Consider the following 27,894-nt stretch of genomic DNA (forward strand, 5'->3'; position numbering starts at 1 on the left):
CAGCCTGTGAATTCTTCCCGCTCCTCTCCGTTCCATCCCACCCACCCCCAAACAAGACCACACCAGCTCTCCCATCTACCTTCTGAGACTTTGTCCCCACCGCCCATTCCTCCCGGCGAGGGGCCACTGCGCCCTGGCTCCTTCCCAACCTGTCACCACCAGCTAGCCCGTCCCTCCCAGGAGCAGGCCCGTCTCAGCCAAGCCTCTTGGACACAGCCGACACCACACTCAGGACTGGTTTCGTTTTCCTTTATTTTTTTAAAAAAGCCCCTAACTTCTATGGCTTCCAGGAAGCATCAGAGAAACGGAAGTGCCATTTCTGTACACTTTGTAAAGCAAGGCCCGGCCGCACACGCCGCTGCCGGGACACCCCCGCTGCTCCGCCCGCACAGCGCCGGGGCCTCCAGGGGCCCCCGCGGCCGCGCCCTGACCCGCCCGGCCTCCGCACAAGCCCGCGGGCCGGCCGGGCTGCAGGCGCTCGTCCCGCTGCTCCGCCGGCGCCGACACCAGAAACCCGTGCGCACCGGCGCAGCCTGCAGGCCGGGGCGCCGGCGGTGGCCGCCCCGGGTTCCCGGCCTGGGTGCGGCAGAACCCCGCGGGCCACGCCGGCCCAAGCTTTGGTGCAGCATTTTGGTTGGGGGCCGCCCGCCACCGCCTTCCCCTTTGGTTTGGGGAGGCCCCGGGCGGGCGCACCCCAGGCAGCGCCGCCTGCCGCGCCCCCTCGAGAAAACGGCCTTTGGATCGAGGGAGACAAGCTGGACTTTATGACACTACCGGCGCGGACGGGCGGCCTCTACTCACTTCCGCAGACACGGCGGGCGCGGGGCCGCGGCTCCTCTCCGGGTTTTAAATAGTTAATGCTCTCGCAGGGAGGACTAGACACGGGTGTAGAAATCTCGGCCCAAGTCTTAAGTGAAGAAGTGACCCGCGGGGGCGGGCAGCCCGGCCCTGCAGTCTGCGGCGCCCGCCGTGGGCCCCGCGGCCGTGACGAGCTCCCCGAGCAGCTGCAGCGGGAGGGTTCAGGGCCCACCCCCGGTCACTTGTGTCGCTGTAACGATTTTCTCTTCCTTCTCTTGAAAAAACAGCAGCACCTGGAAGGGAGAGAAAGCGCGGGCGTGGAGGTGGGCCGGGGGCAGGGGGGGCCCAGGGCGTCCCCGCCCCCAGACGCAGCCCGGGGCTTACTTGGTGTCGTCGGCGACCTCCACCTCGGCCGGCGCGGTGATGGGGGCGTTGGAGTGACCGGCGGTGGGGTCGTCGGCATTCAGCTCCCCGTTGGTGGAGTTCAGTGCCTGGGGCAGGCGGGGGCGGTCAGCACGGAGTCACGGGGCCCCGCCCCCCACACTGCTGGGGTCCTGGCGCGCCCCTCACCTGGTTTTTGCTGTGTAGCTGGGCTTTGTCCCGAGGCTGAGGCTGCGAGGGCAGGTCGGTGTGGACCGTGCCGATGGGCGTCGGCTGCAGGGGGAGGGACCGGCGCTGAGGCCGGCAGCCCACTCGCGCCCCCACCGCCCAGGGGTCCCACCCGCTTCACGTCCAGGGTTCCCGGTACCAGGGCCCCAGTGTGCCACAGTCCTGCCCCATGTCCAGAGTCCCCCCCCACCATGCACTAGCGGCTTCCCGCCCCCCACACCGAGGGTCCCCCCACGTACCAGGGGCTTCCCGGCCCAGTCGTACTCGTAGTCGAACACGAAGCCGCTGCGGTCGAAGAGGTCTGTGAAGAGCTTGCGCAGGTAGTCGTAGTCGGGCTTCTCGAAGAAGTCCAGGCGCCGCACGTAGCGCAGGTACGTGGCCATCTCCTCTGCGGAGAGCGGCAGGGCTGGGCGGGCGCGGGGGCGGGGCGCGGGGGGGCGGGGGGCAGGGCCGCGGGGCGCCCCTCACCTGGGAAGCTCTCGCACAGCACCTCGATGGGCGTGGCCCGCTTGGTGTCCCCGATCTTCTGGTAGCGCTCCTTGAGCGTGTCGGCCTGCGGGAGAGCGGTCAGCCCGGCGCCGACGCCCCCGCCCCCGCCCCCCGCCGGCCCCACCCACCTTGAGCCCCTGCCAGGGCAGGCTGCCGCGCAGGAAGTACATGAACATGTGGCCCAGCGCCTCCAGGTCGTCGCGGCGGCTCTGCTCTGCGGGGGGACAGCAGGTCAGCGCGGCCCCCGCGCCCCCCCGCCCGGCCCGCGCGCCGCTCACCCTTGCCCAGGTGCGTGTTGATGCTCATGTAGCGCGCCGTGCCCGTCAGGCTCTTGTGCTCGCGGTACGGGATGTGCTTCTTGGTCTCGGGGTCGATGTACTCCTTGGCCAGGCCGAAGTCGATGATGTGGATGGCGTGCTGCCGCTTGGTGCCCGGCCGGCCCACCAGGAAGTTCTCGGGCTTCACGTCGCGGTAGATGAGGCTCTTGGTGTGCACGTACTCCATGCGCGTGATCTGGGGGCGCACGTGCGCTCGCGGGGCTGGGCCGGGCCGCCCCGGGCCCCGCCCCCGCCTGACCCTCCTCTCCCCGCCCCTCTCCCCGCCCCTGCCTGACCCTCCCCGGGCCCCGCCCCTGCCTGACCCGCCCCGCCCGTCTGACCCCTCTCCCCTCCGCGCCCCTCCGCGCCCGCACCAGCTGGATGGCGATCATGAGCACCGTCTTGAGCGTGAACGTGCGGTCGCACAGGTCGAAGAGGTCCTCCAGGCTGGGCCCGAGCAGCTCCAGCACCATGGCGTTGTACTTCCCGCACGGCCCGAAGTAGTAGACCTGAGGGACGCCCTCTGCGGGCGAGGGCGACACAGGCTCGTGCGGCCCCTGCGCTCGGCCGCGCCCCCCGCCCCCCGGGCCCCGCGTACCGGCGGCGCTGAGCTGCTTGTAGAAGCGGTACTCCAGGTGCAGCTGCGGCGCCCGGGACTTGATGGGCTCCTGCGGGGACGGCGCGGTTACCGGGGGCGGGGCCCGTCCTCCCGCCCAGGCCCGGGACCCCACCCCCGCCGGGAGCAGGATCTGAGCCCGCCCCGCGGGGCGGCCCTGGATGGGGGGCGGGGCAGGGCCCCGACTCACCAATTTGATAGCTACGTATTCATTTGTATAGAGATTCTTCCCTGCGGAGGAGAGACAGTCAGGTCAGAGGAGAGACAGGTCGCAGCGTCCTCCGAGGGGCACCTCCTGCCCCCAGCCCACCCCGAGCTCGGCCCAGCTCTCCCGGGCCCCGCAAGGCAGCCGCGGCGCCGCGGGAGTCCTCATCCGCCCGCACCCTCCTCTCCTGGGCCCCCGGCCCGCAAGCCCCTCTGTGCTCCAGACCCCGGCCCACCCCAACACCCCGCCCACCCCCAGGCCAACCCTGCCTCGGCCCGTCAAGGGGCGGCTCCCAACTCCTCTGCGGGGTCCTCCCCGCCAGCGCGCCAGGGCCTCCAACTCTCCCATCTAAAAAAGCGAAAATAGAACAAAGAGCCCCCGTGACCCGACGGCCCGTCTTCAGTCCCACTGCAACGAAGCCCGAGATGTCCGCAGCCCCCATGCGCCGGGGCACCTCCACTCCCCCGCCCCTAGATGCTCTGAGGCCCCCCCCCCATGCCGCCCTCGGGCCCCCAGGGCCCCCGCGGGCGCCCTTACCCCTTCCCCACCAGGGCCTGCCCAGTCACTCCGGGCTCAGTCCCCCTGACGCCTCCACGTGGGGCTCGCAAACTTGAGGTGGCAAAAGGCCGGACCAGGCCATGCGGGGGGGTGGGGGGTGGGGGGGGTGGGGGGGGGCAGCCCGGCGCTGATCCTGGAGCCCCCTTCCCCCGCCCCCCATGACGGTGCAGCAGGGACCCCTGGCCAGAAGGGGACGGGGAGGCGTGTCACACCCCACCACCGGACTCAGCCACCTCCTGCACCCCTCGCCCGTGCTGGGACCCCAATGCGGCCCTGGCCCCAGCTTTGTCAGCTGAGACCCTGCCGGCTCAGGAGCCCATGGCCGGCTTCCCTGGTGACAGAGCCAGCACCCCAGGGCGGGCACCACCTCCCTCTCAGGGCAGAAACAGACGCAGCCAGATGGGGCCTCCCAGAGCCCACCCACCAGGACCTGTGGCATCCACAGAGAAAGATGGTGAGCACACAACCTCTGAACTGCACCAGCACGAGGTCTGGGACCTCAGGAGGTCCCTAATGCTGACGGAGCGCCAGACTCCAGTCATCGCCGCTGGGTGACCTGCGTGGACCGCAAAGGCTGCCCCAGCCCCTCGCGTGCATTTGCCGGTTACTGTGCACAGCGCCGTGCACACGCGCCAGTATCTCAGGTCCAGTGGCCCCTCCGAGCAACTCCCATCCAGGCCTTGTCCTGGGACCCCCTTCGCCAAGGTCCTGAAGGCCTCGAGCACAGCCCCATGTGGTGTACCCGCTCCTCCAGGAGCCTTCACGCCCAGTCTCGGTGCTGCTGCGTCAGCCAACTGTCCTGTGGTTGTTATGCCAGAGAGGATCCATTGTGGGAAGAGGCCCCAGTTTATCTCACTCCACTGCAGCTGGACAGTCTGGATGACATCTGTGCTCGGGCCGTCCCTGCCCCACCTACATGGTGGAGGAGACACTGCCATGGATGACCTCAGGTGGCGGCCAGGTCCCTGGCGCCCGTAGTCTGCCCCCTGGTCACGGCTCCATCTGGGTGCCCTGAGGTCTCTGCATCACCGTAGCACCCGGCCCGGGGTCTCTGGCTCTGTCCCGGCTCTGTCTGGGCTATGCTGAGGCCGTGGTGTCCAGGGCAGTGGAGTCCGCTTGTCAGTCTCCCCAGAACCCTGCTGTGGTGTCATCGAGTCCATAGAACTCAAGGCAGTGACATCTAACACAGACCTGTCACATCCACCCCAGAGAAGGGACGAGGCTTCTCTCCAGTGCCCCGTGGCTGTCAGCGTGGGCAGCTCTACACCCTTCAGATCCAAGCCAGAGGTGCTGGGTGGACTTTGGAGCTCGTGTGAGCGTATTGTTTCAAACGTATCCTTTCCAGTTGTCAGGTGCTGGAGTAGAGAAACACAGCCGATCTCCATGCCGGTACACCCAGCGGCCCTGCCGAACCCTTCACCACTAACTGCTCATGGAGACGAGCCTGGCCTCACACGGCACCGTCGTGCGCCTGGGACCATGTGCTGTTCTTCCTTCCAGTCTCTCTCCCTTTACAAGGGTCCCGTTTCCTGCCCCCGGCCTGCAGGGGCGAGCGCAGGCGCCCAGGCTCCACGGTAACCACGAGGCTCTTCAGACACTCGTGAGCAAGGAAGAAAGCTCCCTTCCAGTCCTGGTTCCTGGGTTTGATAAACAAGAGGGGTGCCTCTTGTGTCCCCCCCAACGTTTTATTAGGAAAGTTGCAAACACACAGAGAAACAGAACCATGCACACCCGGAAGCTCACCGCCTACATCACACAATTGACGATTTGCTGTCTGTTCTGCTGCTGATATATCTGCGTGTCCATCACCCATCACGCTCTTATCTTTAGACGCATCTCGAAGTTGCCGACCTCGGCCCCCCGCCCCCGAAACGCTCCAGCCTCAGACCAAGTTCAGTAGTACTCACGGTCCCTGTCCTTCCCTCAGGAGGCACCACGTACCTGTGGAACGCACGCATCTGCAGTACACATGATGAGCCTGGGCCAGTGCGTGACCTGGGCCACCCCACCCCAGAGAAGGTCACTGCCCCTCTGGGTCGGTCCCAGCCTTCACCTCCGAGAGACACTCCCCCACCATGGAGTCGCCCAGCACATCCTCTCCTCCCTGGCTCCTTCCACAGGGCACAATGCAGTCAAGATCCCCCGTGTTGTGGCGTATCCGTGGCTCATTCCTGTTCACTGCTGAGTGGTACCGTGTCCCATCAGGGGTACGTACCCTGTTCACAGGGGTCGCTGGGTGGTCTCTGGCATTCCACTACAAGCAGAGCTGCGTGAACGGGGCCAGATGGGCCAGCATCTGTCTGCTCTCATGAAGCGCCGTTCCAGTCTCTGGCCCGTTTGGAGGTGGACTGTCTGTCCTTTCACGATCGGGGCCTCATCCCATCGGGTCTCCTGGTCCCGGCGCTCTGCCAGTCGGTGCTCTGACAATACCTCCTCTAGCCTGCGGCTCACCCGTTCACGCTGGGCAGTGCTCCCCGAAGCAGACGTTTTAAACACTGATGACGGCAAATTGATCCTTCATGGTGACTGGTAATTTTATTTTGTGTCTTGTGGAAGAAACCTCCTGTTTTAAGCTCTGGGAGAGCCAGAGTCCTTGGAGTCCAACCTGAGGTTAAGGTGAGTGCGCATGAGTGTGTGTGTGTGTGTGTGTGTGTGTGTGTGTGTGTGTGTGCATGCATACACGTACACACAGGCCTCTGAAGTCTGTGGAGTTATGGGCTCCCAGGGGAGTTCATGTGCTCTGGGCTCTGAGAGCCTCACCACCACCCACATCAGCAGTCTTAGCTGTGTGTGCAGGCGGCGAGAGTCTGCACAGCCTGCGAGCACAACCCCCCAGGGAATGTGAGCAGAAGGAAGATTCCGGAGCCGCATGAGGTAGGAAGACGTTGGAGCTGCAGCCATCCGGGCAGGCAGGCCTCCCTGAACTCTGCCGACACTCGGCGGAGGACCCAGGAAGCCCACAGCTTGGGCGAGGGGCGACTCTAGCCCCTGAGGAACATCGGCCCTCAGCCCGCCCTAACGGAGCCAGAAACCGGTCCCCGAGGGAACTGAGACGAGCCACCAGGTCGAAGGGCAATGCAGACTTTCCCGTGCCACCGCCACGCTGTCCAACATACAGTGAGATGTCACCAGACACGTGAGAAAGGAGGAGAACAGGACTGTGACAGGGAGCAACAGTCAGAGGCACCGTGTGCTATAAGTCTGTTCAAGGACTTAGAGGAAAAGGGGCAAAATGAACAAACAGGTGGCAATGCCCAGAGAGAAAGAGGAGGCAAGTGAAGACAAGATACCGTGTGAGAAATGAAAAATGCCCCGGGTGGCTCCCGTGACAGACTGGACACTGCAGAAAAGAAGAGTGACCTTACAACAGGGCAATAAAAACTCCCCAGGCTGCAGCAGAGAGAAAAGGGGCTGAGAGAAAACTGAAGAGAGCTCGAAGGACCTGAGGGATGGCACCCAACCCTCCAAACAAGATGTAACTGGAGTCGGAGAAGAGAGTAAACTGAGGCAGAAAACACATTTAAAGAGATAATGGCTAAGTTTTTCCAAATTTAATGAAAAAGTGTCAGTGTTCTTGAAAAAGACTCAAGAAGCTCAATGAACCCCAAGTAGGATAAACACCAAAGAAAACCGGACCAGAACAAGGCAGAACCAAAATCTGAAACCAGAGATAAAAAGAAAATCTAAAACAACCAGAAAATAGACATGCTATACGACAACGTTCAACATTAGTCATCAGGGAAATGCAAATAAAACTCGAGGTGAGACACCACCTCACACCCACTAACACGCCCCAAACGGAAAAGCCTGGCAACCCCGAGCACTGGCGAGGACGCGGGACACCCAGGACTCTCCTGCGCCCGCGGGAGTTGCGAGAGAACGACGGCTTTGGGATCAGTCTGGCGGTTTCTCACAAGCACAACCCTCCGCCGTGACCCAGCGCTTTAAGGAGAACACACATCCACGAGACCCAGAAAAGGACGCTCAGGGCAGTTTTATTCACAGCAGCCAAGACGTGGGCACAGCCCAAGGTCCCTGAGCAGGAGAGCGGGTGAAAAAACGGGGTGCGGTTGTAGAAGTGGACAGGGTGACAGGGCGACCAGCCACCAGCACCCAGGACAACACGGACACTTTCAAGGTCACGCTGAGCAAAGACGCCAGGCCGGAAAAACACACACCCCAATTTTAAAAACATTTTCAGGGCTGGCCCCGTGGCTTAGCGGTTAAGTGCGCATGCTCCGCTGCTGGCGGCCCGGGTTCAGATCCCGGGCGCGCACCGACGCACCGCTTCTCCGGCCATGCTGAGGCCGCGTCCCACATAAGCAACTAGAAGGATGTGCAACTATGACATATAACTAGCTACTGGGGCTTTGGGGAAAAAATAAATAAAATTATAAAAAAAAAAAAACGTTTTCAGCTAAAAGCAGTTACCCGCCTTTGGCCCCCTGTGCATGCTCTCCCGTCTGTCCACACAGACCTGCACTGTTGAGGCTGCCGCTCCGGACACCCGAGGATGACCCATGATGGCCGTCAGCATCCCCAAAGCCATACAGGGACCCTCAGGCTGCAGGTGAGTTCTGGGCCCGGGGGGCATGCGCACACATTATGTGTGTTCACGTGTGTCTGTGTGCACACACACATGTCCTAACAGGGCAGTTGGGCGGGTGGAGGAAGCTCCGTCCAGGGGAAGTTGAAGTCGGCCGCTCTGCTGGGCAGGCCGGGCTGGGCGTGTGGGCCCCATGCTCTGGGGAGGGCGCCATCGCTCCCGTGCCCGGGCAGTCTCCATCACTGAAGGTGACAGCCCAGCGCCTGCCCTGTGCCCCTCCCACCAGCAGACAGAGGTTGGCCCCCAGCCCTCAAGCACCTTTTAGCTCAGAATCCCCAAGCCTGGGGTCGCCCACAGCCCCGACAGCCAAGTGCTGGACCTGCAGATGCACCCGGACCCTTCCGTGCTGGCCCTCCCGTGCGAGGGCCCGGACCCCCCAGCAGAGCTGTCTCTCACACACGCAGGACGAGGCCGGGCTCCCACACAACCTCCTCCTCAAGGAGTGGACACGCACACACGTACCTGCGTTCCCGGTCCCGACAATCTGGGGGCCGTCTGCGTGTGGCTGCGACCCATCAGGCGGCCTTCCCCCCGCCCCCTGAATGCAAATGAGTGGGGCTCACCTAGCCGGAGCTCCCCGAAGTTGCCACAGCCTATCTTCTTCCCGACCCGGAAGTTGGGGCCCACCATCAGGACCCCTGAGCTGGTCCCCGTGCTCCGGACGCCGTGGCTGGTCCGGCCGCCGGCCTTGGACATTCTCCGGCCCTCCTCCGACTCCCCTTTCCCTCCTTTCTTGTCAAAATCCATCAGTTTGTGGTACCCTGGCCTCTCCACGGTGACTCTGCTGCCGTGCAAATCCCGGGTCTGTGGAGACCTGAGGTCGCGGGTGGCTCTGCGGGGCTAGTACACCATGGCGGCCGGTGGACTCCCGGCTAGTGAGACACAGGCGCCCGCGAGGGCCAGGCCTCGGCGCTCATCTCGGTGGCCTCGGGGTCGTGCGCAGGGCGAGGACATATTCTGCTGACAGGTCCCGCCGCCTCAAATCTCGTGGCTCCTGGCTGGTGAAGAAACAGAGGCAGGGTTAGAAGGCTGTGACCCCCCACCTGATCCCTCACCCACGACGCAGCCCGGCAGGGGGACCCGGGAGGGCGGTGTTAACTGAGGGCGACACCGCAGGGGAACTCATGCAGTGAGACAGCATTCTGGAAAGATCTCTGAAGGCGCAAGAGCAACCTGTGACCTTCTGAGGGACAGAGGAGCGGGTGACTCAGGCCCTTGTGAAGCCCACATGTCAAGGTGCCGTGAACGCTCTGTCGTGTGACCGTCCACAACACTGCTCGAGGACGGTGCGAGGAGGGGTGACGCCAATCGAGCGAGGCCTTGGAACCCTGGAGCCAGGAGGGGAGCCCCATGCCTGGGCGCAGAGACAGGGGAGCCACCCGGCTCCCTTCCCCAAGCCCAAGGGCCACTCCTCGCAAGAGGGAAGGTGACAGATGGCAGAGCAGAAAGCGCCCGAGGCTGGGAGACAGGCCCACACAGACCTTGGGGACCTCCAAGTTGTCCCCTGACCCCGGGACGTCAGAGTCCCCAGTCCACTTCCAGGAGCCTGTGACCCTGTGGTCAGCTGGTGACTGGCCACTGTGGCAAGAGCAAGGCTGGCAAAGAGCGACCAGGCTGGGCCGGCCCCGTGGCTTAGCAGTTAAGTGTGCGCGCTCCGCTGCTGGTGGCCCGGGTTTGGATCCCGGGCGTGCACCGACGCACCGCTTCTCCAGCCATGCTGAGGCCGTGTCCCACATACAGCAACTAGAAGGATGTGCAGCTATGACGTACAACTATCTACTGGGGCTTTGGGGAAAAAAATAAATAAAATTAAAAAAAAAAAAAAAAGAGCGACGGGGCAGGAAGAGGCTGCAGAGGGGATGGTGGGCGCCTGAGCAGTCCCCCAAGACACAGGGAGGGGCCAGCCATCCAAGCCGGGCCGGACACAGGGTGGGCACCCTGAGAACCAACCCAGGGTCTGCGTGCAGCCCCAGCCCCCTCCCTCTGACCCACCCTGCATCTATAGGCCCTCCCTGAACCTGCCCCCATCCCCATCCCAGCCAGTCAGCCCGCTGCTCAGACTCAAGACGCCGTGACACCCCTCAACCCATGACCTGGGACTGCCCCCACCCTGAGGCAGAAGCGGGGCCCTGGGGCTGGCGATGGGGACACGAGAGAGAGGGCCTCTGAGAAGCACACCAGGGACAGAGCCCTCTGTCGGCCCTGGGCTCCTGGGAGCCAGAGGCGGCGGGGGTGCTCCACAGAGGAGATCCCCCGCCACACACATACAGAGATGTGGGACCACAGATGCAAAGGATCCAGCGGCATGGTGCACACACACACCCTCCCGTGCTCATACACAGGTGTGCACTCCCCGACACGTACACAGCCACGCATGCGTGCACACTCTTCTGTCCTCACTTGCGCACACCATACACACCCACACACGTGCATGCACACCCCACACGTGTATATACGCCCTCCCTGGCTTGCTGTCCACGCAGACTGCCCACCGCCTGAGGGTTGGCTGGGGCTGGTCCCATCCTGGCCGCCTGGCAGGAGCTCAGGCCCACAGCTGCCAAACCCCATGTTCCCGGGCAGGCAGGGGACTCGCTCACATCTCCCAATGACGAGAACGATCTGTGCGGACACTTCAGCCCCGAGAACCCACCACAGAGTCCTGGCCCGACGGGACCCTGGGCCCGGCTCCAACGCTGCGGGCGCTCTCCCGGCGGCTCTCCCTGGTGAGCCGCCAGCCCAACTTCCGGGCAGGGGATGGCCATCTGGCTGCCGGGTCCCCCACAGCGCCCGCCTGCCCGTCTGAACGTGGCTCCATGCAGTCCTTCTGGCGGTCATCACCCAGCACAGCGGCTGGAGGTCCGGCCCACCCCAGCCTGAGAACAGCACCCTCCATGGTGTGCAAAGGACACACTAGTCACCATGCTCAGAGCAGAGACGCCCAGCCCAGCCCAGAGTGACCTCTCGCCCCGGGAGCCCCAGTCTCCCCGCTCCAGGCAGCTGCCCATCCGTCTCCATCCCCATCGGCTCACGAGAGGCCGAGCCTGAGGCGTCGCTGCAGGGACTCGGCCTGCCCTCTCCAGGGCCTGGCAGCAGCTGGGCCAATAGGAGCCTCACTCAGAGGGGGGTGGGCTGTGAACCAGGGGCTTGGGGCCAAGGTTGGTAGCGGGGAGCAGGCCACCCACCCCCCAGCTGTCCTGGAATTTCAAACATGAGGGGCCAGGCTACCTCCTCACCTGTGACCGGTTACCTGTGGGGACGACTGTTGGACGTCGGGGATCTGGGAGTAGACCTCAAACAGTGGCGATGAAAACGGATGTAAACTTCCAAGTAAATAATTACAATAAAACGAAGGTAACAAATACTGGAACCCGCCCCCCCCCCCGCCCCCCGCTTCACCGTGGGTCACTGTATCTACGTCCAGGGTCATCTCCATCCATCCTGTCCGGGTGAGACACGGATGATGGCACACTGACTGCTCCCCACTCTGCCTGCAGCCCTGGGGAGGGCACACCCTCAGAACCCGGCAGGGCTGCAGATCACGGCCCGTCCCCGCCCTGCTGGACCCCACGTGAGGAAGCGGCTACCCCAGCAAACACGACTGAGAAGGGGCCGTGGTGGAGCTGTCACGAGGGGACCCGCACCAAACCCTGCAGAGGCGTTCCCCCAGGACGCGACACTGTTGGCTGCTCTGTTTTAGGTCTCGGTCCTTAAAGCAAAACCTATCAACCGAGGTTTGCGTGGAACCCAGGCTGGTCGCTGACAGAAGAATCTGGAACATCGACATGGGCATCCTGAAAACTAGCGGGCTCCGCGGAATCCACAAGAGGTCTGCATGTTTCACTATCATCTGTGAAGAGCATGCCGTAGAATTTGTAATGGACTCCGAGCGTGTCACTCTCCTCCCAGGGAGCTTCCGGAGCCCGACACCCCACCTCGAGGAGACGCGGGACGGGGGAAGGGAGCCTCGAGAGGCGGGCAGCAGGTGGACCCCCCCAGCTAAGGGGCTTACTCCGCTCTGGGCCGGGCGGGCGCTTGGAGGACCCAGTCCCGGCCCAGACTCGTGCTCTCTGGCTGCCTATGTCAGGAAGGGCAGGCCCCGGCCTGCTTCGGGGGCCGCCGCTCTGGTGGGCACCGGGGACCAGAGGGCTGAGAAGGTGCGATGGGCGTGTCTGTTAGGAGCAGGGGCTGGACACGGAGTGGGGGGTCTCCGGGGATCCCCACCTTTCCCGCTCCACCGATGGCACCCTCTACCCCACTGGGCACAGCCCAGAATGCGCAAGGGGGACCCGGCCTGGGGGACGGCAGCCAGGCCCACCCAGGAGGGAATGTGATGCACCAGGCCCCGGGGGGCGTGCGCACCTGGAAACGGGAGAGAACGCCTCCAGATGCTCCCGGGGTCTCGCCTGAAGGCACATCTACGTAAATGGATCGTAATCTCAAGTTTGCTGCTCAATACAAAACCCTGCTGGACCACAGCCTTCCTCTGCTGAGCCACCCCGGCCCCTCCCCCCAGGGCCCCGGCAGGGCACATCCTGGGGAGAGCGGAACTTCCTACAAGAAATGCCCGCACTCCCCTGAGCGAGCGGGGAGGCCGCGTGCTTCCGTGTCTGAGTCCCTCGTTTATCGTTATTTACGTTAACGAGACATAAATCCCGTACCACACAACTCGCCCTTTCAAAGGAAACAGTGCAGTGGCTTTTACTGAACCATGGTTTATATCAGCAGAGCTGGGCAACCATCACCACCATCAATTCCAGAACATTCCACCACCCCAGAAAGCAACCCGTCCCCATCAGCAGTCACTCCCCACTCTCCCCTTCCCCTAGCCCCCAGCAACCACAAATCCACTGTTTCTCTGTATTGGACTACTCTAAGTACCTCATGTGAGTGGATTTTACTGTATTTGTCCTTCTGTGTCTGGTTCTCTCACTGAGCGTCGTGTGTTCAGGGTCTGTCCACGGTGTGGCTGTGTCACAGCTTCACTCCTCTTCATGGCTGCATCATGTTCCACCATGTGGATGGACCACATTTGTCTGTCCATTCACCTGTGGATGGACACTTGGGTTGTTCCCACCTTTGGGCTACTGGACTCATGCTGCTCTGGACACCTGTGCACATGCTTCTGTGTGGACCCGTGCTTTCATTTCTCTTGGGCACAGTCCTACGAGTGGAATTGCTGGGTCAGACGGAAACTCTGTTTTAATAGTTTGCGGAGCCTCCAAGCTGCTCTCCAGTCGGCTGTTCCATTTTCCGTGCCCGCCGCCGGGCACAAGGGGTCAGGGCCGCGGTCTGCAGCACTTACTGCTGTCTGGTGTGGTTCTGGTCGTCCCAGTGGCTGTGAGGGGGCGTCTCGCTGTGGCTCTGATCTGCATTCCCCTGACCAGTCCTGCTTCATTTCCAGGCACACGACTCCTCCTCAGGACTGAGACGGCACCCAGCCCGTGCCAGTGCCGGTGCCAGCCACAAGGGAGGAGGCCAGACACGTTTATGTGATGCGTGCCTGTGGCTGCGGGGAAGACCATGAAAAAGGAAGCCAGCAGGTGACGGCCAAGGGGCCCGAGGGTCTTCAGCGGGGGGCAGGACACCTGACCACAGGAGCCTGTGCACACGACTCAGTTTTGGAACCACTGAGATGGGAACAGAGCAGCAACAGTCAGAGAGCTGATGCTCCTCGAGACAGCAGCCAGCCACGGCAGGATTTTTGCAAAAGACACTTGTACTTGTAAAAACTTCTAGGGGCAGAAAATCCAAGGCACGGCCCCTCGTCCACCGTGTAGAGACCTGCGCACAGACAACGACCCCGTGCCCCTCCTGTTTCCGGACGAGACACTGGACACACCATCCTCGTTCCTTTGAAACCTTGCCAATCCCACAGTGAAGGGTCACTGAAATCAGGGTCCTGCCCCACCAACAGACTCACAGAGGTGGCTTCCAGTCAGATTTTCTTTCTTGCCAGAGAGTAATTACACACATACATTTGTGCACACACACACAAAGGCATATTCGAAACACAAGAGTGCATCAGAGTAGGATGTAAAACCCACATGCATTTCAAAGATTATAAGGAGACACCTGGCACTCACACCCCCCCACACACTTTCCTGAGGGGCCGGGCACGCCCCACCACACCTGGCGGAACCAGAGGAAGCATCCTGCGCGAGGAGCCGCCATCTCAGGGGAGGGCACACAGGAAGGGGCGTGAGGGAGGGGAGGAAGGAGCATGTGAGGACGGTCCCCAGGCAGACAGGCCAGGAGGACACACGGTGGGGGCGAGTGTAGACAGAAGTCTGGTCTTTGTCCTGGGCCTGGCATCTCTACATGACAGGAGGGTCTCTGCTCCTCATAGGAGCCCCTTCCCACCACACCTGAGCGCACCGATGTGTGACAGGGCTGGGCCTGGTCACCAGGAACAGAGTCGGGAGGAGACGGGTGTGGACCTCCTGGACCACGAGATCGGGGAGCGTCCTCGCTGTGAACAGAGGCATGGAGAGGTGGCCCCGGAGGGCATGTGCCGCCAAGTCCCACTTCCCGGGGGCGGCTGTGCCCGCGGTCCCCTCTGCAGGTGGGGATACAAGTCTGGATCCAACTCTGCGTGCACTGGCTTCTATGGGGCAGGATGTACCAATACCGCTCTGCCCCACAGGACACTTGAGGAGCCCCTCGGGGGTCCCCACTCAGGGCTGAGTCTCTACTCCAGCCCCCGGTCCCTCCTGGAAGGCTCCTCCTCAGCTGTCAGCACACGGCGGCCCCCGAAGCCTCCATGTCCCGCCCTAGCAGGCTTCCCTTCTGGGCAGTGACCCCACCTGCTTTCAGGTCCAGGCAGGAGGCGCTCTCAGCCCCACACCCGGAGATCTGCAGACGCCCCGTCCTCGTCTCCGCCCGGCCTCCTGCCCAGGAGACAAACCCATTCACAGGCCCCTGCAGAGACACCCTCTGAGAGCCAGAAAGCCGCCAAGCCTCACACGCTCTCAGGCTAGTTCTGAGGGTCCCCTGGGTCCATATCCTCACCCCCAGCACCCTATGATGACAGAGGAGTCTGGTGACATTCTCCTCTGAGGAACCCTCTCCAAGGCCATCTTCCATGACCCTAGTAAGGCCGCAGCCTCTGGCATTTATAGAACATTTACACGTGCTCGGGTCCTGGCCGACACCCTTCATTCCTCACCGTACACCCTCTATCCTCTGTTCACAGAGGAGGAAACTGAGGCCCAGAGTGGCAGGCGCCCACGGTCACTCAGGCAGGGCGGGCCATGGAGCCCGTGTCCCCACCCTGCTCTGCAGGGGGCCCTCTCTCCTGGGGCGTCCCCCAGTAGGCCCTGCGCTCGTGGTCTCACCGTCCAGAAAGGTGACCTCCAACCAGCAAGGATGCACATTTACAAACACACTTCCAGCCACTGGGCAGAGGATGGGCCCACACAGCTGACTTTGAGGAGGGACGTGGCACCGTGGAGCGCTGCGGCTCAGCGCGCAGTGGCAGAGCCGGCACCCAGGTGTGAAACTGGAGAGATGCTCACGCACGTACCGCCCCACCTTGGCACACACGCCCCCCACATGACTGCCCCCACCAGCCCCCTCACATCACGGCGGGTGTGCAGTCGCCACACGAGAGGAAAGCAGGTGAGGGGCCCTTCACCCTGACCCCTCCCAGGGACGACCCCAAGGACGCCAGCCCCTGCTCCCCCAAACAAGAGCTGCCGCCCCAGTCCCAGCAGGCCGCAGACTGGCAATCGCTCTGGAAGGCGTGGACCCGGCAGGCCCTGGGGGCTGCCCCACCACCCACTGGCCACACGGGGCCTTCAGGGCCTCTCCTGGGACGCTCTCGAGCCAGACGGGACCTGCGGGGGATGGCCGGAGCGAGTCACACACTGGCCTGTGGGAGAGGCCGAGACCGGGCGAGGACCAGCGCCGAAGGCCCACCAGGGCCCCGCCGCACACACCTGGGTGTAGCGGGGTAACCCGAGCCCTCGGGGAAGTGGGAGTGTCTGACGTCGGCCCAGGCCCAGGCCCGGAGCTAAAAATAATCACCCCGGGCAGAGAGGGCCTCCCGGCCCTCACCCGGCCCTCACCCGGCCCTAAAGTAAGCCCAGGCTCGACCCCACCAACACGGCCCCCGGCCCCCTCCAGAGCTCTCGCCAAGGGCGGGCCTCCAGGGGCGCGGGCGTGACCCGGCCCTCGTGGCAACTTAGCGTCCCACTGGGACGGCTCCCGCCTGCTGGCCCAGGCCGCGGCTGACCGCTGGCCAGTCCCAGGCAGCTGCGTGTCGCCCGTATCCACCCTGAGCATGTCCCGGAGAGCTGGCCCCAGGGTCCGGGCCGTGCTCCTCCGCAAGCGGCCCCTCAGGGGAGTTACCTGCCGTGTTCTTTTGGGGGTCCTCCATCTTGTCGGGGCCAGGGGCCGGCCCCCCTTCTCTGCCGTCTCCACTCAGTGATGTCACAGTCCCTGCGCTGACATCACGGCACAGCCCAGGCCAGAGCTGGGCCCAGTCTGGAGGCAGGTGCGGGGCGGCCACCCTCCCAGGTGGGCCGCGGCACACGGCCACACAGAGGACCCAGCCACCAGTCCCCACTCAGCAGCAGCCGAGTCAGGCGCGATCCCGGCTGCATCCCTTCTAGGCAATGCTGGACACGCACGTCCCTCCCCTCAGTCCAAGCCCACCTCTGTCCCAGGGGCTCCTCCCAGGATCCCCCTGGGCCGGGGCCATGGTGGCCCGAGAGGGACCCGGGGAGCATACTCCCATCCAGCCGAGGCTGCCAGGCAACAAGCGGAGGGGCGCCGGGCGTGCCGAGGGGGCACGAGGTCGCCTCTCAGTGACCAGGAGGAGCAGGCCCCCGTCCACGGCGAGGGCAGGCTCAGCAGGGGGCACGAGCTGGCCTGAGGCCCCGGCAGCACCCGGAGAGGGCGCGCAGAGTTCCTGCCGTGAGGATGGAGAACCGGTGTGGACGACGGGGCTGTGGGCCACGGGGCCCAGTCACAAAAGGCACGGCAGGTGGACGAGACGCACCGACACTCCTGGGAGAGGGCCGAAGACGTACAGGTGACGGGCACCACAGGGCGACTTGGGCAACGTGCCCTCAAACGGCTCAGGAGAAGCAGTGCCGGTGGAGACGCGCATGCGCCGGAGGCAGCTGTATCTGTCCCTGGTGTGGCCTGAGTCCCCAGACACGTCCTAACTCCCCGACGTCTGGGGATGTGGCCTTTTTGCAAATCAGGGTGGGCTCTACCCATGACTGGTGTCCTCGTGAGGAGGGGACAGAGACGGACACACGTGACGGACAGAGGACACCAGGGGGACTGAGGAATCCGAGGAAAAGCGTGGACTCTGCTTCGTAAAATGCACCCCCCCGGCTCACAGGCTGTGAGCACACTGGCACCAACATGAGGGGTGAGCACAGGGCACTCGGAACCGTCCTCACAACTTTTCTGTGAATCTGAAATAAAGTCCGTTGAACAAGAAACAAGACGGCCCTCCCCTCCCGCTCTGCCCCACCTGACGCAGCGCCCCACAGCAAGGCCAGGCGACACCACTTCCCCGAGCCCCCCGATGATTGAGAGCTCCACAAGGACACGGGCACCTTCCTCGAGGGGCACTAGGCAGGAACTCGGCGACTGGTGACCAAATGAGATCAAACAGACCAACAGATGAAGAGAAACAGAGGCAAAGTCACAGAGGAGGTGCAAGCGGCCTCACAGACAACGTCTCTGACGACGACCGCCAGAGCCACGGCAGGAATCACAGTCGGCAGGTGGCGGGACACACGGCCGCAGGCGTTATCCACAGCCATCCTGGTGCCACCGCACCCCGCCCTCTGCGAGGCTGCGCAGCAGCTGTGCACAGAGGAAGCGGCAGATGCTGCAGCCCACAGAGCCTGTGCCTGCAGGTGTCGGGGGCCCCGGAAGCGGGCTCGGGCTCCGAAAGGCGGGAGACGGGCGACAGGCGGGGAGGAGAGTCAGGACGCCCCTCTCCACCTTTCCCACCCTGCAATCCTCTTTCCTGCCTCACAGCGAGCACGTGCCACCTTCACCATGATGCCCCTCGGCAGCGCTGGGGACACAGCTGGGGGGAGGGAGCCCTGGGCCAGCCCGGCCCACTCTCAGGAGCGAGCACTGGGGAGCAAGGGCTCCTCCCGCCTCCCCTCTCAAAGCTGGCAGGGGCGAGGGGTGGGTGCGAGCGGACGCAGGCAGAGGCCCGTAGGTGGGAGGACACGGAAGGCCGCCAAGGCAGCGGCAAACCAGCCCACGTGCACAGAGGACACTGCCCCAGCTCCCTGGTTTTCCTGGGGTGGACTGAGTGTCACCCACAGGAGCCTGGCCCTGCCCAGGGGACCTGACCACCTGCAGGAGGGGGCAGGGGGCTGGCCAGCTCCCTCGGGGTGGCACATCCCCCAGAACTGGACACGTCACTGGACAAGTGACCTTGGCAGCTTTTCTCAGGGCCAGGAGGGCCAGCAGCTGGGTCACCGAGGCAGTGTCCTTCCCGGAAGGAGGCCGAGCACATGCCGAATAGGCCCGGGCACTGCACTCCTCACTCCCACCACCGGTGGCCATCCGCCCACTCAGCTCCCCATTGGAGCCTCCTCGGGGCTTTCCTACAGGTCCATCCTGCCCGGAGGCCCCCACACGCAGATGTCACTTGCCCTCCCTCCCGATGGCAGAATCCTCACCCGCAATTCAAGGAAGCGCCCACTTCGGACCGGAGGACTATGACCTCGCCCGGAGGCTGAGCCCCTGGGCCTTGGGGACACGTGCACAGCGGCCTGGGGGGGGGGGGGGGGGGCGTGGCCCTGTTTTCTGTGGCACAGCCTGGGATGATCTATTTTCTCCGTGGAGGAGACCCACGGCCACTCCCGAGGGAGAAGCGGGTCCACAGGGTATGGCCGGTCCTGCTGACGAACACACTCATGTGTTTCAGGGTCTGGAAGGATTTCACTGAGGCGTGAACGGTACCCATCGCTTGGATTCTGAGTGACTTTTCAAAAACGTTCTTTACGCTTTGCTGTAACGTTCATTTTCTTCACGGGCATGGGTGGGTTCTGCTATTTAAAATACCAAGAACAGAATGTTGGGTTTTCTGGTCTCACAGGCTGGGAGCCTGTTGGTCACTCTAAAACTCCGGACACACCTGCTCAAAGGGGCGAGGGCCCCAAACCTCGCCATGACCCAAGGCCAGAGGCCCAGCAGCACACTCAGAGCTCCTGGCTCTCTAGAAAGTGCAGGGCCGCGGGAAGGCGGGCCTCTGGAAACCCGTCAAGGTTCCCAGACTCTGAGGAGGCAGCGATGCCACGACAGAGGGTCAGCCCTCAGCCAGGAGAGACAACGTGAGGAGACGCCAGGACGCAGACACTGGAAAGTGAGTCAGAGGGACATGAAGAACAGGCCCCTCACCCAGCGGTGGGGGTGGAAATGCTGCAGCCACCGCGAAAATCAGTCAGCGGCTCCTCAAAGACTTAGACGTGGAGACACCAAATGACCCAAGAGTCCCCCTCTTCAACATCCACCCAGGAGAACTGAAGATATGCATCCACACAGACCTGCACATGCGTGTTCTCAGCAGCATGACTCACAACAGCCACAAGGTGGAAACGCCCCAACTGCCCATCAGTAGATGATGGATCCACACAACGTGTCCACCCACCCACTGGAATACAATGCAGCCATGAAAAGGAGTGAGGCCCTGACATAGCTACACCATGGATGGACCCTGAACACACGATGCTCAGCGAGAGAACCAGACACAGAAGGACACACGGTGTGTGATTCCATTGATGCGAAATGTCCAAACCAGGCAGATCCACAGAAAGAAAGTGAGTTCGTGGTTGTCAGGAGCTGGGGAGGGGGTGGGGAGTGACAGCTGATAGGGACAGGGCTTATTCTGGGGTGATGAGCATGTTCCAGAACTAGACAGAGGTGGCGGCTGCACAACTCTGTGAATGTACTGAAAACACTGAAGTACACACATCAGTGAATTTTACAGTCTGTGAATTATACCTCAACTAAAAAAAAGCAAAGTGTGCGCTCTCCCAAAAGGCAGTTCTAAAGAGCGTGGGAGAGCAGGCGGCTCTGGCCGGGCCTCCCTCCCAGGTCAACGCCCGGCGCGTGCAGCTCCAAGTCCACAGCACGCCGGGCCCACCGCCAGAGCCACACCTCCCGCTCTGGGCCGCATCTGACCACACCAGCTCCGCGACAGACACTGCCCGTAAATATTTCGGAAGCATCGAGGGGTGTGCTCACAGGAAGTAAGAGACAGAAACTGGCGAGACGGTGGGGAGAGGAGGAAGGGCTGACTCACCACTGGCTGCACGAGAACGCGAGACACCACCCCTCTAGCTCAGGCCTTCCCAGCGGCCTGGGCACGGCCCCCACCACCACCCAGGACGGCTCGATCCCAGCTGCGGGCTCGGCACGCCCCGTGCTCTCCGTACCCGGTCAGGGCGATGGCACGGCTGACCTGTGCACACACGCGGCTCTGCCTCAGCAGGCCCACCGACTTGGCCCCCAGGGCACAGTGAGGGCTGCCCAGACCGCCCCGTCTTGCCCCTGGCCAGAGACGCAGCGGGGCAGCCCCAAGGAGCAGGCAGCACCCCGACTCCCCATCCGCGGCCACCCAGAGCCCCAGGGCACCGATGCCAGCTGAGGGGGCTGGATGGAGCAGATAACATGCAGGGCACCCAGCGTACACTGGATCTCTGATAAGCAACTAACCGCTTGCAGTTTAAGCATCCACTCGGTCTTTGGGACATACTTATATTAGTCAACTTCTGGTTGTTTGTCTGAAATTAAAACCTAGGCGGGTGCCCTGCGTCTTCACCTGGCTACGTGGACACGAGGATGCCTTGCTCCCGGGCCCTCGGGTTGAAGCGCCTCGAGGGAGCCGGGACCCACGGGGAGCTGGTCACCCTCCCCAGGACTTGCCCTTGGCCAGGGCGCTAACATTTTGCACTCAGTTCCGTGTATTTCTTAAAACCAAGCATTTCCAAAGAAAAATCAAGTTCCAAAGGGTGATGAGCTGTGAGTGTGAAATGCACACCCAAATGAAAGAAATACCCAACTGTCCCAGTGAGTCTAACGCAGCTATCACACATGTAGGCGGTCATATCCCGCGTACGCTGAGTTGAACACAATGAATCTCATCTGTTGCTTTTTAACGAGGCTACTGCACAGTGTCAACTACCCATGTGGCTCAAGTCCTGATTCTGTGGGGGTCCAGGGGCCGGCTGCCTGCATCCCCGAGGTCTTGAGTACCTGGCCACCATCCGAAACACTCAGCGGCGCCCACGAGCCGGGTCTGAGCCGGGTACCACAGTGACCGTTACAGATGGGGGTCTGCGGCCTGGGCGGCAGAGGGGCCTGGTGCACACTGCAGCTCGCCTGGGCGAAGGGCACAGCTGCAGGGCTCATCAGGGCCAGCCAGGCTGGACCCCCAGCTTTGAGGGAGGACCACGGGGAGTCCACCCGGCTCTCTGCTCTCCACAGACCAGGGGAAACAGCCTCCCAATCAGCTCCCCCATCCTCCGCGCTGGGCAGAGGCGTTCCCAGGGGCCGGGCGCCTCCACCTGTAGAAGATGCCCCGACTCCCCGGGCAGCAGGTGTCACCCCTCCCCCGCAGCCTGGAAGCTGGGAACAAACCAGGAGAGCTCCACACTACAAGGGGCGTAATCTTCAGGGGCACAAGGCGAGGGGGGAAGTGCTGATGCCGGCCGGGCTACCACTGGCCGCAGCTCCAGGTCCGAATGAGTCCATCCCTCCAGGCCACCTCCCTGCTGGCTGTCAGGAGGAGTGGCCCCCCTTGGTCCCCTGTCCTCTTCCTTCCTTAGTTTTCCAGCTCCTGGGGGCAAGGGCAGGCTGTGCTCGTGGACCCCAGGCCTGCAGGCCCGCAGGCCCGCAGCTCACAGCAGCGGCTGCCGGTTGTGGGAAATCTCTAGAGCAGGTTCTCCCCTAGGGCGACCCTGCCCCCCTCACACTGGGCGATGCCTGGGGACATCTGTGGCTGACACGACTGGGGGTGCTCCAGAGAAGGACCCAGCCCCATGTCCACAGTGCCGAGGGAGAGACACCCGGGTCTACAAACTGTCCTGAACAGAAGTTTCCACTAGGCCCACTGAAGCAGCTTCAGGAAAACAGGGGGGGGCCCACGAGTGGGGCCAGCAGTGACCCAACAGCACTGGGCGGTGGGCCCAGGTCAGTGCTAGGCCCTCCCAACCCCGCCCTCCCCGCCGTGTGAAAGCAGAGTGGAGGGGCACCCGGGCGTGACATCAGGGGTCCCAGGAGCTGTCAGCACTGACCTGGGCCCACCGCCCATGACTACCACCGCCTGGCCCCACCACGATGTCCCAGCTGGGCTGCCCACTGGCCTGGCCCTGGGACCACAGCAAGCAAGGTGGGCACAGCCATGGGGGAGCGCCACAAACACCCGCCATCTCAGGGTTACCTCTGGGACGAGGACCCGGTGGAGGCTGCGGGCCCCCCGCAATGACACCCCCTGTCTGTCCACGGAAGAGAGAGTTGCCTGGTCTCCAAGAGGTGAATGCATTCCTCAGATCCACACAGAGCCAGCCCTCACCTCATTCAGGAAGGCGGGGACTTCCAGATAACTGAGGAGTTACCTTTAAGACTCAGGTGAATCACAAACCGACATAAACTCATGACACACAACAACATGTCATAGCTACTTTCACCTTTTAAACAGCGATCGCTTGCCCCAGGACCACCTCGGATCCCGCGGTGACCAAGGACTGTATTGGGCGCCTGGCCTGCTCCTGGCGGAAGAGGCTCTGAGCCACGTGAGGACGCCGGGCAGCTCGTCCACTCTTCCAAGAACATTCTCCTGGACTCTCACTTGTGGACAGGAGCTGCGACTGGAGAGAGGGCCCGCCACAGGGTCAGGCACAGCGAGCCAAGCCCAGCGTCCTCCTGTCCCTCATCCACTGGGGCAGCTCCTGGACACCCGCTGCCCCAAGCGAGGAGTCCTAGCCCCCCGCCCTCACTGGGCACCTCCTCGCGCCCACACACGCTCTGCCTCCGTCCTCGCCCAGCTACCCTCCCCAGCGAGACTCGCCCCTCCATGTCAGCATGGTGCTTTGGACTTTGTGGATGTGATCTGAGAGTGAACTCCACATCAGGGCTCTGGCGTGCTAGTTAACCTGACTGCTGACACACGCCGAACGCAACTGGCAGGAACGACACCTGTTCACCAAGACGTGGCTGCCAACTGTGGACACCGCCGAGCTCCCGGAATGAGAGGACCCATCCTGGGGGGCGGGCTCGGAGCAGGGGACCGGGTGCTGCCCTCTGAGGGTGAACAGGAGGTGTTCTAGGGGAGGAACCTCAGACAGGGCCCGGAGAGGGACCGCGTCACAGCAGGACCAGGTGGGGACACGCCTTAGCGGGGCCCCAGAACCATGGTCTGTTCCTGTGTGCAGGGAGCTGCGTGGGAGTTCTGAGCAACAAAAAGATGTGGCGTCGTTTACCACCCTCCTGAGAGTCCCTCTGACCCTCTGCACGGACCCCCACACCGCAAGGGCCCCTCCGACCCTCCACACGGACCCCCACACTGCAAGGGACCCTCCGACCCTCCGCACGGACCCCCACACTGCAAGGGCCCGGCGCCCACACGGACCCCCACATCGCAAGGGCCCCTCCGACCCTCCGCACGGACCCCCACACCGCAAGGGCCCCTCCGACCCTCCGCACAGACCCCCACACTGCAAGGGCCCCTCCGACCCTCCGCACGCACCCCCACACTGCAAGGGCCCCTCCGACCCTCCGCACGCACCCCCACACTGCAAGGGCCCCTCCGACCCTCCGCACGGACCCCCACACTGCAAGGGCCCCTCCGACCCTCCGCACGGACCCCCACACTGCAAGGGCCCCTCCGACCCTCCGCACGGACCCCCACACTGCAAGGGCCCGGCGCCCGCACGGCCTGGACCAGGAGCTCGTGTGGGAGCCGGGGCAGGAGGGAGACACTGAGGCGAGGCCGACACCCAGAGGACGGGCACACAGATGAGTGCTCACTGCCGGGCGGCCCATATTGGGCCCGGGGACCCCAGACCCTCCCGCTCAGGCCAGTTCCCGCGGGCACCCTATATACATCCTCACTGGAGCAGGTCACCGAGGCCCCGACCTCCTCATCCGCACAACGGGGACTCGGGAGGCCGCCCGGCACAGGCCCCCAAAGCTCTCGGATGGGGAGGGGCAGGCACAGAGCAGCCCGAGGCAGGGCCTTCCGGACCCACCGGGCCCCGGCTCAGGTGCCCCTTCCTCGACGGCCCGCTGAGGGTGCCTCGTGCCATCACGGAAAGACACCACCTGCGGGGACGTTCCTGACCAGATGAGCAGAGCTCTCCCAGGCACACCCCACTCTCTACCTCGAGACAGCAGGGCCTCCAGTGGGCGTGACAGCGGCCACCAAGCCCAGGCCAGACACCCAACACTGACACTGGCTGACCCCAACCAGCGTGCCCAGGCTCCTTCACAAGGACTAGTCCGCCGCGGAGGGTTAAACTACCGCAGCTGACCCGCCCACACTGACCCGCGCATAACCACGGGAGGCCTGCAGGCACCCAGCTCCAACAGCACCCCACGGCCCCGCCTCTGCTGCTCCCTCCCCGGCCCTCTGCCCACCGCCCAGCCCAAGACGTTGATGGACCTCAACCTCCTTACAGGAGAAGCAGGGCCCGGGCTGCTCAGGCCCGGGTTTTCAGGACCCAGAAAGTATCCGCCAAGACAGAGACCCCCACCCCACCACAACCATGAGGGACCCCACTGCTCCTGAGGCGACCTGGGGGAGCTCCACGGGGGCCCAGGAGGGGCAGCGAAGTCAACCATGGGACAAGGTGGGACGAGGTGTTCCTGGCAACCCAGGGGTAACGCCACGGTGCAGCCTCACGGGAACGGGCCAAGGGGGCACCCAGGCCTGCCCCCAGCTTGCTCAGACGCACCGGTAGGTCCCCATGCACATGAATGGTCCCGTAGCTGCCTGGAACACCTCTGAGCTGGCTCACCTCCCAAATTAATGGCTGGCGCGGTGGCTTCCCCAAAGCTGGGATGAGCAGATAAGCAGGGTTTCAATTTCTAAAAAACCTCACCTACTTCCTCTTGCAACCCAAAGGTAATTACTGTGTAATTAAGAGGAGGAGGGTCAGGCGGAACTGGAACCAGCAGTTCAAAGAAGTCTGTCTGCACGCAGCTCTGTCATCGCCACACAGGGACATGCCCAGCGCCGGGCGATGAGATGCTCATCCCCAAAGGCTTCAGAGAAATGAGGGGGAATCAAAATCAGACAAGAAGCCGCTTCACACAAGAAGGGCCAACCGCCAACTGTGGACAGGAAAACCAGACTCCTGCAGATGTTGGCTGCAGACCACCAGGGGTTCCGCCCACAGCTGGGGTCAGGGGTCCAGCCAGCTCCTTCCAGACCTCCCTCCTCCCCCCGACCTGCCGCACAGGCCACACCTCCACCTGCCGAGGGCAGCAGACACAACTGGTGGTCCTATCTGGACCCCGGACCACCCCCTGCACCCCTCCCACTGCGTTCCTAGGCGACAGGGCCCAAGACGCCCACCGCGGGGGCTAAATAAAACATCTGGGCCCTGGAGACTCCGGTGCTGAGCCTGTGTGCACTCCTGGGGGCGCTGCAGCCAGCCCCGGCCCATCCGCCTGTCCATCTGCCTGCAGAGCCCAAAGCGGTGCCTTTCTAGGGCACGACTTGGTGGAGACATAAGCGAAAAACAAACTACAGGCCACAACCGCAAACTTCCCTCTTTCAAACCTGCAGCTCCGGCTCCCAATCTCTCCACCCCCTACCACCATCAGAGCAAGTTCCCCAGCGCCCGTCTCCCCCAGGACTGGAGCCTTTGTGCATTCCCACTCATCTGGCACACCCACTGGCTACAAGAGCCCCTGGGGGCCCAGGAACGCCAGCTGAGCCTGTCTGTGTTCCCCAGGGCGGGAGAGAGGACCCAGGAAGTGGAGCCCCACTGGATGGACATGTGGAAACCCCCAGAGTCCCAGACAGTGGCCAGGCCTGGGTCCCCCGTGGAGGGAACCAGGGACAAAACGCTGGACTCCACCTACGCGCACGGAACCCTCCAGGGCCGTTTCCTGCAAACAATGCCATCCAGAGGCCCAGGGAATAACCCAGCTGTCCTCAGCCCACCCAGGCTGCCAGCCTGGACACCACCAGGCTTTCTCTAACGCCCCCAGCCCCTCACGTGAAAGGTGCCCCCCAGAAAGTTGGGGCAGAGAAGACAGGGAGGAGAGATCCGTGTGGCCCCGCCCGGGGCACAGCCGTCTCAACCCCCTCCCTGATCCAAAGTGTTTCCGGAAAACAAAGCCGGTGGCGAGGGCGGAAGGGGGAGGGTGCAGCCGGGCGGAGAGCCGCGAGTTCCTAAGCAGCGCCCCGCAACAGGTCACCCCAGACAAGACCCCTCCTGCTGTATGCCCCTTCCCCGCCCCAAGCCCCCCCCCCGCCCCCCACCCCCCGGCTCTCTCCGAAAAGCCTTCAGGACCACAAAGGGGGCAGTGTGTGCGCCGGCGTGGGGAGGGGCGATGGGACCAGGTGGGCAGGGGCGGGCATCCAGAGGACAGAGCTGGAGGGGTGGGGGACACGGGGAATGGACAGTGGGCTTGAGCACTGGGGGCAGTGAAGGGGGAGGTGGGGTGGGACCAAGCGGACAGTGGGAGCACTGGGGTCTGACCTGGGGGGACAGTCAGGCTGCAGTGTGAGGGATCAGTGGGGGTAAGAGGTGGCAAGGGTTGGGTCTAGGGGTCACTGGGGGGAAGGTCTGGAGTGCAGAGCGGAGAGAGTGAGGGGTCGGGGTCTAGAGCCTGGGGGTCAGTGGGCTGGAGGATCAATGGGGCTGGAGCGTGGGGGTCAGTGGAGGTACGGTAGTGCAGGGGTCCACAGGGACGGGTCCGAAGTACAGGAGTCAGCGAGGTGGAGGGGCGACGGGGTCCCAAGTGCAGGGGTCAGCGAGGGTGCGGGCCGGCGGGGTCTGGGGTGGGGGGGTCGGCAGGAGTGGGACCGCAGGGCCGGGCGCGTGGCCGCGCACCGGCGAGCGCGCGCCGTTACCTCTCGGCCTCCGCCGTGGCCGTGGCCGTGGCCGTGGCCCCGCGGGCGGCCGGCCGGGCTGGGCGGCGCGGGCTCCCTCAGCAGCGCGGCGCCGACCCCCGCTCCGGGCCCCGCTCGCGCTCCGGCCCCGGCTCCGGCGCCCGCTCGGGCCCCCGCTGCCGCCCCGCCGCCGCCGGCCTCCGCATGTTGGGTGCGGGCCGTCCCCGCCGCGCGGGCGCCCGGTCCCCGCTCTCGCAGCGTCGCCCGCGGCCCGCGCTTACGCCGCCAGCGACGCGGGGGAGGGCCCGGCGCCCACTGCGCAGCCGCCGAGCGCCGTGGGGCGCGCTGACGTCACAGCACGGGGCGGGGCTCCGCGGCGCGCCCGCCGCCTTGCGGCAGCGGGTGGCGCCGCGCGACGGCTGCCGCGCTTTGCGGCCGCTCGAGGGTGGCTGGGCTGCTGCCCGCTGGGCCACCGGAGGGGCGCGGCCGCGAGGGTGGGGGGAGGGGCGGCGCGCGGGCGGAGAGGCCGCCGGGCCGCGTCCACCCTGCCAGGGGGCGGGGCTCCCGCCGCCCGCCGGTGCCCGCCCGTCGTTGCCATGGCGACGCGTGGCCGGTCTCCTCGGCGCCGCCCCGCCGCGCTTCTGTGAC

General features: G+C 64.2%; 1 protein-coding gene across 8 annotated transcripts; it reads right to left on the minus strand.

Moving 5' to 3' along the window:
• Positions 1 to 235: 235 nt before the first annotated feature.
• Positions 236 to 27,492, minus strand: CSNK1G2 (casein kinase 1 gamma 2). Of its 8 annotated transcripts, none has more exons than XM_087425821.1 (13): positions 27,268 to 27,492; positions 8,762 to 9,196; positions 3,299 to 3,382; positions 3,020 to 3,060; positions 2,812 to 2,881; positions 2,588 to 2,736; positions 2,175 to 2,409; positions 2,025 to 2,105; positions 1,876 to 1,960; positions 1,647 to 1,795; positions 1,369 to 1,410; positions 1,183 to 1,289; positions 236 to 1,091 (listed from the first exon to the last, which is right to left on the minus strand). In XM_087425821.1, the coding sequence occupies exons 2-13, from the start codon at positions 8,943 to 8,945 to the stop codon at positions 1,020 to 1,022; spliced, it is 1,299 nt and encodes a 432-aa protein (XP_087281947.1). In that variant the 5' UTR covers positions 8,946 to 9,196; positions 27,268 to 27,492; the 3' UTR covers positions 236 to 1,019. The 8 variants fall into 8 exon arrangements, with proteins under 8 accessions (XP_087281947.1, XP_087281948.1, XP_087281944.1 ...); XM_087425822.1 differs by having other exon boundaries at positions 2,025 to 2,110; positions 27,268 to 27,491; XM_087425818.1 differs by having other exon boundaries at positions 1,369 to 1,452; positions 27,268 to 27,489.
• Between the last annotated feature and the right edge of the window lie 402 nt (positions 27,493 to 27,894).

This window comes from Ceratotherium simum, chromosome 39 (assembly GCF_057802395.1).
Source record: "Ceratotherium simum simum isolate JZ-2026a chromosome 39, ASM5780239v1, whole genome shotgun sequence".
Lineage (NCBI taxonomy): Eukaryota > Metazoa > Chordata > Mammalia > Perissodactyla > Rhinocerotidae > Ceratotherium > Ceratotherium simum.

Coding starts and splice junctions, on each gene's coding strand:
- CSNK1G2 (XM_087425818.1), bottom strand. CDS start 8,945: ATGGATTTTGACAAGAAAGGAGGGAAAGGGGAGTCGGAGGAGGGCCGG. Junction 2,106..2,174: donor CAACACGCACCTGGGCAAGG/GTGAGCGGCGCG, acceptor CCCGCAGAGCAG/AGCCGCCGCGACGACCTGGA. Junction 1,796..1,875: donor GCTGTGCGAGAGCTTCCCAG/GTGAGGGGCGCC, acceptor CGCTCTCCGCAG/AGGAGATGGCCACGTACCTG.